Source organism: Cryptotermes secundus, unplaced genomic scaffold, assembly GCF_002891405.2.
Source record: "Cryptotermes secundus unplaced genomic scaffold, Csec_1.0 scaffold124, whole genome shotgun sequence".
Taxonomy (NCBI): domain Eukaryota; kingdom Metazoa; phylum Arthropoda; class Insecta; order Blattodea; family Kalotermitidae; genus Cryptotermes; species Cryptotermes secundus.
In genome coordinates, this window is record NW_019735462.1 from 1157209 (window position 1) to 1168905 (window position 11697).

Genomic DNA, 11697 nt, shown 5'->3' on the forward strand with positions numbered 1-11697 from the left:
ACAGTAATATAGACCCCCACAAAGTTTACAAGGGTTCTTTACAAACATGCACAAAAACTATCATATATATGTCTTTGGTTGATGAGTGCCAAGAGAACAAAGAAGGGAAGAAATTGTCAAAGCGTTAAAACACGCCAACGCCAGGGAACGGCTGGCATCGTCCGGGCGTAAAAACACGCCCGCGCCAGTCAAAGAGTTAACAAGCCCTTGCTCCCTTGCTGAGCTGGGGACCATCAAGTGCCCAAAAATTCTGATTTAAATTGCTCATAACTGGCTAATTTGGAACTAATGGCTTCTAACCATTGCTTAGACACTGAACCTGTTATGGATCTCTTTGCTACTATCAACCAATGTTGCGGCGGGATTCCTCAAAATTGCAAAAACTCTTCAAGCTGCCCAATATGTAACTGGGGGTTCATACCTTTGCTTTCGTCGAAGGTTGGCAGGGCGTACTCGGTGCTGCTTAGCTTGCCAGAGAATGCAAAAGCGGCCAAAATCCCGGGCTGAGTTTCTAGCCCTGGACTGATGTTTCCTTCTGGTCGTGAAGTACCTGGAATTTCTACACCCTTACCTATGGAGTGTTCCACCGTGGGGGGTGTGGCCTTGGACTGTTGTTCCACCTTTTGTTTTAAACTTACTATTTCTTTTTCCAGTTGTTTCAATTCATGTTGTACCTTCAATTGGTCCCTTTCTGCCCTTTGATCAATCTGCTTACTCTTCTCCCCTAGTCGCCTTGAAAAAGCATCGGCGCTTTCATCAAATTTTTGTTGGACACCTGTATTGAATTTTAACAACTCATGATTTATTTCTTCAACCTTGTTCACCCTTTCTTGAAGTGTGCCCACATTATCTTCTATCACAATGATGGTACTATTAATTTCAGCATTACCAATATCTACTCTTTCTCGGATTTCTCTAACATTCTGTTTTACCTTTGACATTTCTGATTCCTGATAATCAGCCAGTTGTTGGATTTTGGAATTCCGGTCCTCTCTTTCTTTTCCGAATTCTTGTTTCACTCCTACTAATTCTCTTTCTAAAGTATTTTCACACTGTTTAACTTCCTTTCCAACTCTACCAATTTCCTTACTGATCTTCTCAACCTCCTTATCCAATTTCCCTGATAATTCTTGTCTTAAGGCCTCATTGGCCTGACTGCACTTTAATATGGCCTGATCTATGCCCTTCTGTAATTCGTCCTTTAACAGTCTCTGCCCCTCTTTCAATTCCTCAGCCAGATTTGCCTGTCCAAATTTTATTTCTGCGAATTGCCGTTTCTGTTCCTTTATCTCCTGAACTAGTTGATTTGTATTTTCTTGAGCCCGTTTTTGTGTTTCCTGAGCCTGATCTGAATTTGATATTAACTGCTGTATCATGGCCATCATACTTTTCATTTGGGAATTTTGGTTATCACTATCGCTAGTACCCTCTTTATCCGGACTGTTTGCAGGTGGATCAGGGTTTTCCATTGCTGGGACATTCTGACTAAACTGTGTCTCTCTTTCTTCCCCCACTAACTCTATTTCCCCCCTTTCTGCTTCCCACTCTTCTAAATCTGGGGATTTTTCCCGGGAGCCTAAATCCATTTCCTCAGACATTGCTTCGACAGTTCTGCTTCTCAGCCTTTTCTGGAACATTTTTAATAAGTTTGATTTCTGCTACTTACAATTGCAGTGATGTATTGTTTAAACTACTTGCACTTCACCAGTGATGTTTCTTCGCTATGTAGTCTGCGATGTCACGGGTTGGTGTGCCCTAGGTGTCACCTCCTTATGTAGTCTCGCGCCACGCGTTGGGCAGCCATCTGCAACCGTCCCATCGTGTCCAGTTGCATCCTTCCCGTCACCGCTGCTGCTTCCTCTTCTTTTAGTCACTCCCATTCCCCCCTTACCACTTTGGTTTTATCTCAGGGTAGGTTTGGGCGCCAGTGGTGGGTAGGAAACCTAGGAGTTCCTGGTAGGGCACGAGAATCCTCTCAGGGAGTTGCACGGGTTACATTCGGGGTGACCCTATTTACTAAATGCCAGACTAACTCGAATGGTGGTTACTTTTATTTATTCACTCTTACACTTGATTACACGTATAGGGGGTTGCTAAACTGCTATAACCCACTTTTTCGGATGTTGTTTTCTTTATTCAATTCTCAGAGTACATCCGGACACGTCTAGACTGTTCCGAGGTCTGACTTTTGTGTGTCTGTGTTGCGTCAGCTTCGCCAAAGCGTGGTGAAGCCAACCCACGCAAATTTCATTACACAGCTTCACTACTTGTGTACTGCTTGCTGACTGGTTGAAACGAACTGATTATTTTGAATTTGACCAATAAGGTCTTGACTTACTTGCCCTTAAAGACAAAGGCAACCAAAGCTCTTGGGATTCCCACTGACCTAAAGTGGTGAAGTCCCTTAGCTTATTGCGCACAAGTTATGGCATGCATTCCTGGGCAAAAGGGGTCCTAAATGGGTTACCTCAGGGCAGTCCTAAACTCTGTTCGGCTTCAAAACAATACAAAGGAAGAAATTAATCTTGCATGCTAAGCAGGGATCACAGAAAGGGCAAGGTGTCTGAATAAAATGTTTCACTTTTCTAGTGATCATAATACTTCTCTGGCTATCAGATTTTCAAATATTTTTTGACCTCTAAAAATACGTACTAATTTCATTACTCATAACTATCAAAAATTGCTGGTGTACAGGGCACTGTGAAATGAACCTCGCACATTCTGTCCACTGATCTAATCCTTTCAGCCATACTAGGCCCTGGGGTTTACTCAGCCTCTAACATAAATGAGTACCAGGAATTAATTAAATAATTTTCCTGGGGAGTAAAGTGCGGCCGGCACATAAGGCTGACAACCTTACCGCCACCTGTGAGCTGACTGTCTAGATAATGTGGGACCCTCAACATCTCACAACCCTATGGGCCTTCACAGCTTGGTACAGGGATAGCTTTACTTACTTACTTTTACTTCTTGATTTATAATTTTGTGAAACATCACACATTTCCTTGTCAACTACAAAAGCTGTAAAAAATTAGACAAGTCCCTGGATCTGGTTCAGTGCTATGATCACATTCCATGCTTTCTATTCCCTGTATATTTGATAAAGTTTTTTCATGTCAGTACTTGAAATATAAACGTGAAGAGTTATGCTAAAATTATACCTCACCTTAAAATTCCTTTCTTGGCTGCATCTGAGAAACTCCGGACATCGGCATAATCATTACTGAGTGGTCCAGTGGGTGCACTTATGATACGTCCAGCTGGCAGGTCACATGGAAACACTGTCACTTCAGAGTTCACAGCTTTATCAATCTAAAGAGACATATCATAAGTTCCAAAATAAAGCAGGTGATTTGATTAATCAAATGAATCCCATGAAGGGGAAGAAAAGGGGTCTGCATGCAGGCATGTATGTGCATATGCGTGCGTGCATACACATGCAGAACAAAACCTCCACAGAGAGAAGTATAAAAATGATTTAAATAATGGGATAATTTGTAGACCAGGAAATCAATTCTTAAATGAATATCCATAAATTATGCCTTCTTTCCTTTTCTGATTTGAAAATGAATGAATACAATATATTTTTCCACCCACTTCTTCCCAACTATGTAGTGAGCAACATGTAACAGTCACTGTACCATATTATCTGTGCATGTTTCTGGGTGAGGATTTAAGAAAATGACAACAATGAAAATCACTGTCTTCAGGGATGTCACACAGTGTAGCCTGATAGATGATATTCTATTTAAGCATCCTGTTGCATCCTGATGTCGGAAGCAGCGTCATCAGCAGCGACTTGAAGCACAGAGCAAATGATGCTCGATATGGTTCAAGTTCGTATAGCAACAGGCGTGACCAGAGTGGTTTGAACGGCTGTTGTACTGCGATGTGGAAAGCAAATGGAAAAACTACCACATTATCACTTTTCCTGGATAGTCTCTTTCCAAAAACAGAAGATCGCATTAAGTGGAGAAACTGTTTTGGAAGAGACTGTGGACCTGTCGTCTGACAGATTACTGATGATGATGATGTTGATTAATAAATCATCTGCACACGTTAGCAAATATCATGTTCATGTGCAATACATAATTTTGACATACGGTGCAACAAATTCAGCAAGACATAAAGACACATGTTGATGACCATATACAGCTGAAACATGTAGCGAGGATGAATGGTGACTAGACAATAAGTTGCATTTAAGACGGAAGTATATGCGTGCCTGATAGATATTTATCAATGTTTAGGAGAAATATTCTGCCTCAATGCTCAGGGTAGAAGAGTAAGCCAAGCATGGAAAGAGTGGTCGGGATACAGGGGAAGTGAGCACTCAGACTGGAGTCCTGGGCTCATGACCCTCTCCCTATATTCATACCACATTTTCCATGCTCGGCCTTACTCTTCTATCCTGAAGACGAAGACTGCAACTTCCTCTGACGTGTCCGTACATATTTATCAGACTGTGAAGCATCCAAGCACAGAAGAAGGAAACCTTCATGGACACTCCCACAAGAACCTCAAATCTCACACCGCAGGAAAAATTAACAGTTACTTGCAAATCACAGACAAGTACTTGTGTTGTCAACTTTTGGCAATTTTAAGAATAAATGACGTCACAAAAGTCATACAAATAACCAAAGGGATTCTGGAATCCTATAGAGAATAAAATGGCTTCATGCCTACAGGATTAGTATTGCCTGAATTTGTGTACCACAGAATGGGGCATAATCCTCAAGAAAAGAAAAAGATTTCTGACAGAATATCACGTGGGAGTATAAGCTGACAGAGAAAGAGTACATGAATAAATGAGTTACATGATTCAGGTTTATAAAAATACTGTTGTTCTCATTACGGCTCTAGAGCCCTTTGTTGGGCCTTGGTGACTTTTTCAGTTTCTTGATCTTATACACAGATGGTAAGACTCCTTACACGATGGATCAGTCCGCTGCAAGGCCACCACCTACACAGAACAACACAAAAACAGAAGAAACGTACACAATCCTGACATTCATGCCTTGAGTGGGATTCGAACTCACGAACTCAGCAATCGAGTGAAAGACAATAGTTCACGTCTTAGACTAAACAGCCACTATGATCTGCATAAAGATACTGTACACTGAATGAAATGAGTGACATATTTTGTTTATAGAAGGAAACACTTTCTACCATTACTTCCATGTTGTGCCCATAATGAAGGATACCCATGAAACCAGAAAGAGCAGTGGAGCTTGTGTGAGAAAAGTACTTCCTGTGACTATTTCATACCTTTACCAAATAATACAGAAAAATGGTATTATATGGTCAACAACTGAAGGTGAGGAAACGCTACTCATAGACAGGAGCAACACTATTTACCTTCGCTGATGAGACGAAATACTCTTTAAATAGCTCATCATAGTTAGGTGCCTCTAGATCTGAGGTAACAATCACTATTATCCCATCGTATGCCAAACTCTTCAAATCCTTTTCTATTTTCAGAGCACATGGCAATCTGAAAGTACAATCCAAAATAATTTCCAAAGTAATAACATATATTTTCACTGAATTTCCAGGGAAAAAATTATTCATTTGTAGGATTCCTAGTTTAATTGATTGATTTTTGGGGTTAGCTTATTTTAAGGCACTATCACCTGCTAAGAGTAACTCAGGGAAACCACAAAACAAAATTCCACCAGGGTAGTTGGTCTCCAGGCAAAGATTTAAACTGTGGACCTCCTGAATATGCAGCAGGAACAGTAATCACTTAACGCTATCTCGTATCCTTAGGCTGATCAATAATGAAAATGTTAAGCAATGATCTGAGGTCCTCACAGTGGTGGCTATACTCCAAGAGACAGAAACCTTCATTATGTAAAGATCTTACAGTAGGGGTTTGAACACTAAAGAAAATTGTCTCATTCTGGTCCGCTGCACTATTACGTTAGAAAGTTAATTTAAAGCTGGTTCGATGTTCACTTTCAATTGTGTTATTCACAGATGTATGTTTCGTATTATTGTCATAAGTTTTAGTTATGACGGCACTCGCTGTTGTATAAAAACATAAACTTGCAGAATAATTGAGTATGCCAATAGGCTATACGCAGCACAGGAATTATCACTTTTTTCCACAGTAAATTTCTTATATCTGGATTAAAATCATGATTAACTATTTAAATTTTAATTCACATTGTAGTAAGTTGTTGCTGGTTGTCAATTCTTCCCGTGGATGGGAGTCGTCATTCTTGGTGGTATGTGGGATTATACGCGTTATGATGTTACATGTGTGCCATGTCCTTTGTACAAAGGTTCAAGCCCCGATGAGGTCATTGGATTTTTTCAATTTACCTAATCCTTCCAGCCCCACTATGGCCCTGGGGTTGACCCAGCCTCTAACAGAAATGAGTACCAGGAATATTCTTGTGAGTAAAGAGCGACCGGGGCATAGGGCTGACAACCGTGCCGCCATCTATGAGCCGACTGTCTAGAAAATGTGGGAACCTCAACATCTCACAACCCTATGGGCCTCCACGGCCTGTTACAGGGATAGCTTTACTTTTTTTACTTACTTTTAACATTTTTTACTGATGATTCAATAATGCGTTTAAAAGCATGAGAAGAGAACAGAGCTGATACTACATGGCCAGGAAGCCAGCCAGCTAGCCTGCCTGCCTGACAGCATCACCAACAGAACAATGGCCTTGGTCAACTTCAGGCTTTTTTTTAATCATTATCAGAAAGTCTCCTAGAAAATTATCTGTGCAGAGAACTTGCAGTATCTCCAATTATTCTGTGAGAAATGTTTACATGTATTCTGTGCTTTGAGACTACCATGTTAGTGCAGTGAATTGGTGAAGATTAATGTGTAATGACAAATACACAAGTAAAAGGCAGTCTCTCTGAGGGACAAACATATGCCCTTAATGGAAGAGCAGACTTTCCTTTTCAGAATGCTGGATTTGGGCCAACTGTAAAGAAGTCAGTGAGGAGATTTTTAGAATAAGTTTATAAACACGCTGACTATGCACAACTATTGCTGATTTTAGATAACTTCACTGTTTCCAGATCTAATATGAGCCACTCTAACCAAACAAACGCTGTAATCTTGTCACGAAATCTGAGTTTTATGTAAGGTTATTAGTCTTACCATAAACCATTCTGGCTTACCTGATGCACACAGACACCGTACATAGAAACACGTCTACAGGATTTGTATGAAACCGTGAAAATTAAAAATACAGTAAAGAAGAAAACCTTTGAGGTTAAGACTGACAATTTTGATACACTGGAAATGCACACTATCAGAAGTTTTACACAATCCTAGATCATTGTTATAGTTGTTAATTTCAGAAATTCTGCTGACCTCTACGTACACATGCAGGAATATAAAAGGAAGGGCACATTATATGTTCTCAAATTTCCTTGGTTTGTACGTTGTAATGATGAATTATTAACTATCTTGAATTTGATATATCCATTTAATGCTAACACAGCTTCTCCCATATTTGCAGTTACCTTTTGGAGCCAACTGAGAATAGCTTGCATAAGAAACAAAAGAGAATAAAGGTAAGGTAAGGTAAAGTTGTCCCCATGCTTAACTAATTAAGCACTATGCTATGATTACGTATGGGGGAGTGGATGTATAGATCCACATTTTCTCGACTTCGGCACTAGCTGGAGGTGAGTGACAAAAGAGAATATTAATTATAAAAGACATTTGTTTGTGAACAGAAATATGAAATACAATGTGATTGGCAAATTAGTAATGCATTGACAAATGGCCCATTATCACACAGCCCGACAAAATACACTAGCATAGATCATATGGTTGTGATGTTTTGTTAATGGCTCTTTTTGGCATCTGCCATTCTTCTCTGTATTCATGCCTTCAAATTTAGGGTAATTTATACCTTCAAAAAGAAAGTAAAAGGGTAAAGTTGTCCCTGTGCTTAACTAAGTAAGCACTATGCTGTGAAGATGTATGGGGGACTGGATGTATAGATCCACACTTTCTTGACCTCAGCATTAGTTGGAGGCAAGTGGTAATTTTCATGCCCCAGCCATTTTACCGCCGTGAAAGGACCCCCAGTACTCACTGTACAGGAGGTTGGGTAGACCCCAGAGCCAGTCTGGATGAAATGGAGAACTGAAAATTCTTGACCCTACTGGGACCTGAACTTTGACCTCTTGGTCGTCCGGCCTGTAGCCAGTTGCTATACCGACTATGCTATCAACTAGAAAATGGTGCACAATATAATTATATGGGAAAACATTATAAACTTTATAAACCACAGACCTGAACATGAGACACTTTAAAAATCAACCTGCTCTGTTCATGTCCACAACACTGGAATTCCTGTTCATTTCTGTAGTGGTCAGCTAGTTCGATATCTAGAACTACAGGGGATGGACAAAAATATGGAAAAACCTAGTGAAATGCATGCCTGAATTGAAGTGTTTATTTTAGCGATGTTTGTAGGTGACGCTGTCGTATCTGCCCAATACCACTACCAGTACAACCTCCACAATATGTTGCAAGCTTCACTGGTTGTTGAGACAGTGTTCTGTGCAGTTTTTAGTGCATCATGTCAGAGCTAACAGAATTCAAACATGGGCAAATTGTTGGGGCCCGTATGGTGAGTGCTTCTGTATCCAAGGTAGCCGTGGTTTTTGGAGTTTTGCGAGGCACAGTATCCAAGATTATGACTGCATACAGGAGGACTGGAAAAACCGCATCTGATAAACACCAGCGTGGACAGAAATGTGTGTTGAGTGATTGAGACAGATGAACATTGCGTAGGATTGACGAAAAATAAGAATTTGGTAGGATGAGTCCACTTCACACTGTTTCCGACTTCTGGCTGAGTTTACGTCTTGAGAACGACATCCCAAGTTTATGATCCAAATTGTATGCTGCTAAGAGGGAAACATGGTGAGGGTTCGAGCATGGTATTCTGTCAGACCCATCATTACCCTGCAAGGTCAAGTCACTGCCAACGACTGTGTGACCATTTTAGGCAACCAGGTCCGTCCCATGGTGCAAACTTTGTTCCCCAATGGTGATGCCGTTTACCAAAACAACAATGCCTGTGTTCACACAGCTCACATCGTCCAGGACTGGCTTTCTGAGCACGAGGATGAAGTGTCACGTCTGCCACGGCCCCCACAATCGCCATATATCAATATTATTGAGCCTATGTGGTCTGTTTTGGAGAGCAATCTGTGTGTGCGCTATCCACCTCCATCATCGATAACGGAACTTGCCAATGTTTTGCAGGAAGAATGGTACAAGACTCCCTTGCAAATCATACAGGACCTCTATTTATCCATTCCAAGGAGTCTGCAAGCAGTTCTGCAAGCCGGAGTTTGTCCTACACCATATTAGTCACAGTAATGTGTTTTTTGTTGGGTGTTACCATATTTTTGTCCATCACCTATAGATGTGAAGTATATCTAAATACCTAAAATAATAATAAAAAAGTTAAATAACAATGATTTACTAATAAAGACACTTCTTAAGTTTGAATGTAAAGAATGCCTCTATCCCATGGAACTTGGAGAAAATGTCCTAATATCCCAAAATATGCAATGGAATTTAATTATAAATATGACCAAATTGTGACTCATAACCCTATCATAACATGAACTTTAAAAGCGAAATTTAACTAGAGAAGCTTCTACGGATGTGCACACAGGATAAATAGAAACAGTTGATATAAGAGATATTCTACAACATCAAATTTCTGCACTCTATCACGATAATTTGGTAAAGATATACAAGGCTTATGTGCGAACATGTAATAACCACTGCGAGTGTCCTTGAGGAATTGTTGGAATGAAATGAAATATCCATTAGCAGTTAACTGGAAAACGTGTCTACGATAAGATAAAAAGGTTAAACCTTGGACTTGGGACACTTTGCGTAGTATTTAATGCAGAAGACAGTTTATCTATACAAATGGCTATTGCAAGTCTAGGGACAAAAATATTGTTAACAAAACTTTTAGACAAACACTATTTCAGTAATACCAATTTTAAAATTGTGTATAATACCTAGAAGTACCAGCACAAGAACCAGCCGCCATGAAATCAACTTCAGTACTCTCTCTGGTATTGTCTATTACTCGTTGCTGCTCGTTGCTAACTCTACGGTTTCCTGCGTTCGAGGGTAACCAACTTGCAAACTACAAATGACCCTTTAATGGGGGAATTTACATGCAGCCTCGGTCGGTATAATTCGCTTGGGGACTAAAGTCACGGAGTTTACTTATATGCAGCGGATAGATTAAGCAAATATATTAATATAGCAAATAAAACAAACTGCAATAGTCAGTTTAAAGCTTTTACTTTAAGAACAAGAGGTACACGATTCGCAAGAGGTTTTGAGACAAATAATGTCTCGTGAGCAGAACAAAGAAGAAGGCAATGACATAAATGCATCGGTACCTCTAATTAGTCAATAAATTCCCCTAAAATCAGAGTACTGGGAAGTATATGTGGAAATAGTAGACAAAAGCAACAGTAATCTCGTACTTCGCATTCCAACATTCGGCAAACATTATTAGGTCGATCAGATCAACGATAATGAAATGGTCGAGGCATGTAGAACACTTGAGGAAACAAGAAATATATACACAATTTTAGTCGGAAAACCTGGTCGGAAGAGACCTCTTGGTAGATGTCAAGATAAGGTCAAAATGAATCTTCAAGTAATAGGGTATGAGGGTGATTGAGGACAGGATCCAGTAGCGGGATTTTGTGATCACGTCAAATCTCTTGTTATTATAAAATGCTGGGACTTTCTTGTCTAGATGAGCAATTGTTAGCATCTCAAGCAGGACCCTTCTTCAAGAAGTTAATTATAAACAAGATTGACGCAAAACTCTGCCTTCTACAGGCTTGTAAAAGACGAGTATTTCTGAATCTGGTATTACTTCTGCAGGAAAACAAATTTCTGTATTATGTTACCCTGCAATATGCGCAATTATTCAAAATAAGAAAGAAAGACACAATCACTGAACAGCTGAAGTAACTGCAAAATGAGCGAAAGCAGCGAATGATTCTATATTATATGTTTATGTTTTGAGCTTACCTTATGCCCGACATGCTTACAATAAAATTAAGCTACAGAAATCATACTATACAACTATATTTATCAAGCGTAACTGCTTATATATATATTTCCGAGAGAATTGGATTTGTGATGCAACTGATAAAAGTCACGTGACAAACGCAAGTTGACCTTCAGAACCCAGGCATCATTCTCTACAACCAAAACGTAGTAACAAGCAATGCCGCTCTGTATTTAGCATACAGGCTCTATACCATAGGTATATAGTAAACAGAATTAAGTTGTGTACAAGAGGACCTAGAGTTCTTGTAGTACACGAGTTCAGAAATTCAGAAATGAAACTTAAAACTGTGGCGTATCAATAATTTAACTCAGAGAGGTAAGAGAGTAAGAAAATAGACGACACAATTTTTCATTGCGCAACTAAAAATATCCGTCGAGACGATAATGTATGTGGTGGGCTTTTCACTAGAAGATTCTGTATTTACATAAGGTTAAATACAGTCCGAGGTGGCTGGCATGGCGGTAACACTCTAGATTTGCATTCGGGAGGTGCTCAGTTCGAATTTCAGCTGTGAGAGTGGCTATTTTGACTGATGTTTTACGTGGTCTGTCCAGTCCAGCCAGGCAAAAGACAAGACAGTACG

At 39.9% G+C, this 11697-nt stretch overlaps 1 protein-coding gene across 3 annotated transcripts in view; it reads right to left on the minus strand.

Moving 5' to 3' along the window:
- The window catches only part of LOC111869293 (putative aminopeptidase W07G4.4), a 43772-nt gene extending 32601 nt beyond the window's left edge, over positions 1 to 11171 (minus strand). The window contains exons 1-3 of one of the 3 annotated variants that reach the window (XM_023860693.2): positions 11072 to 11171; positions 5359 to 5494; positions 3167 to 3312 (exon numbers count right to left, since the gene is read on the minus strand). In XM_023860693.2, coding sequence (XP_023716461.1) covers positions 3167 to 3312; positions 5359 to 5494; positions 11072 to 11085 — 296 coding nt within the window. In that variant the 5' untranslated portion in view covers positions 11086 to 11171. Of the gene's footprint in view, positions 1 to 3166; positions 3313 to 5358; positions 5495 to 10032; positions 10131 to 11071 lie in introns of those variants that run through there. The other 2 variants (XM_023860692.2, XM_023860694.2) reach the window with 2 other exon arrangements.
- Between the last annotated feature and the right edge of the window lie 526 nt (positions 11172 to 11697).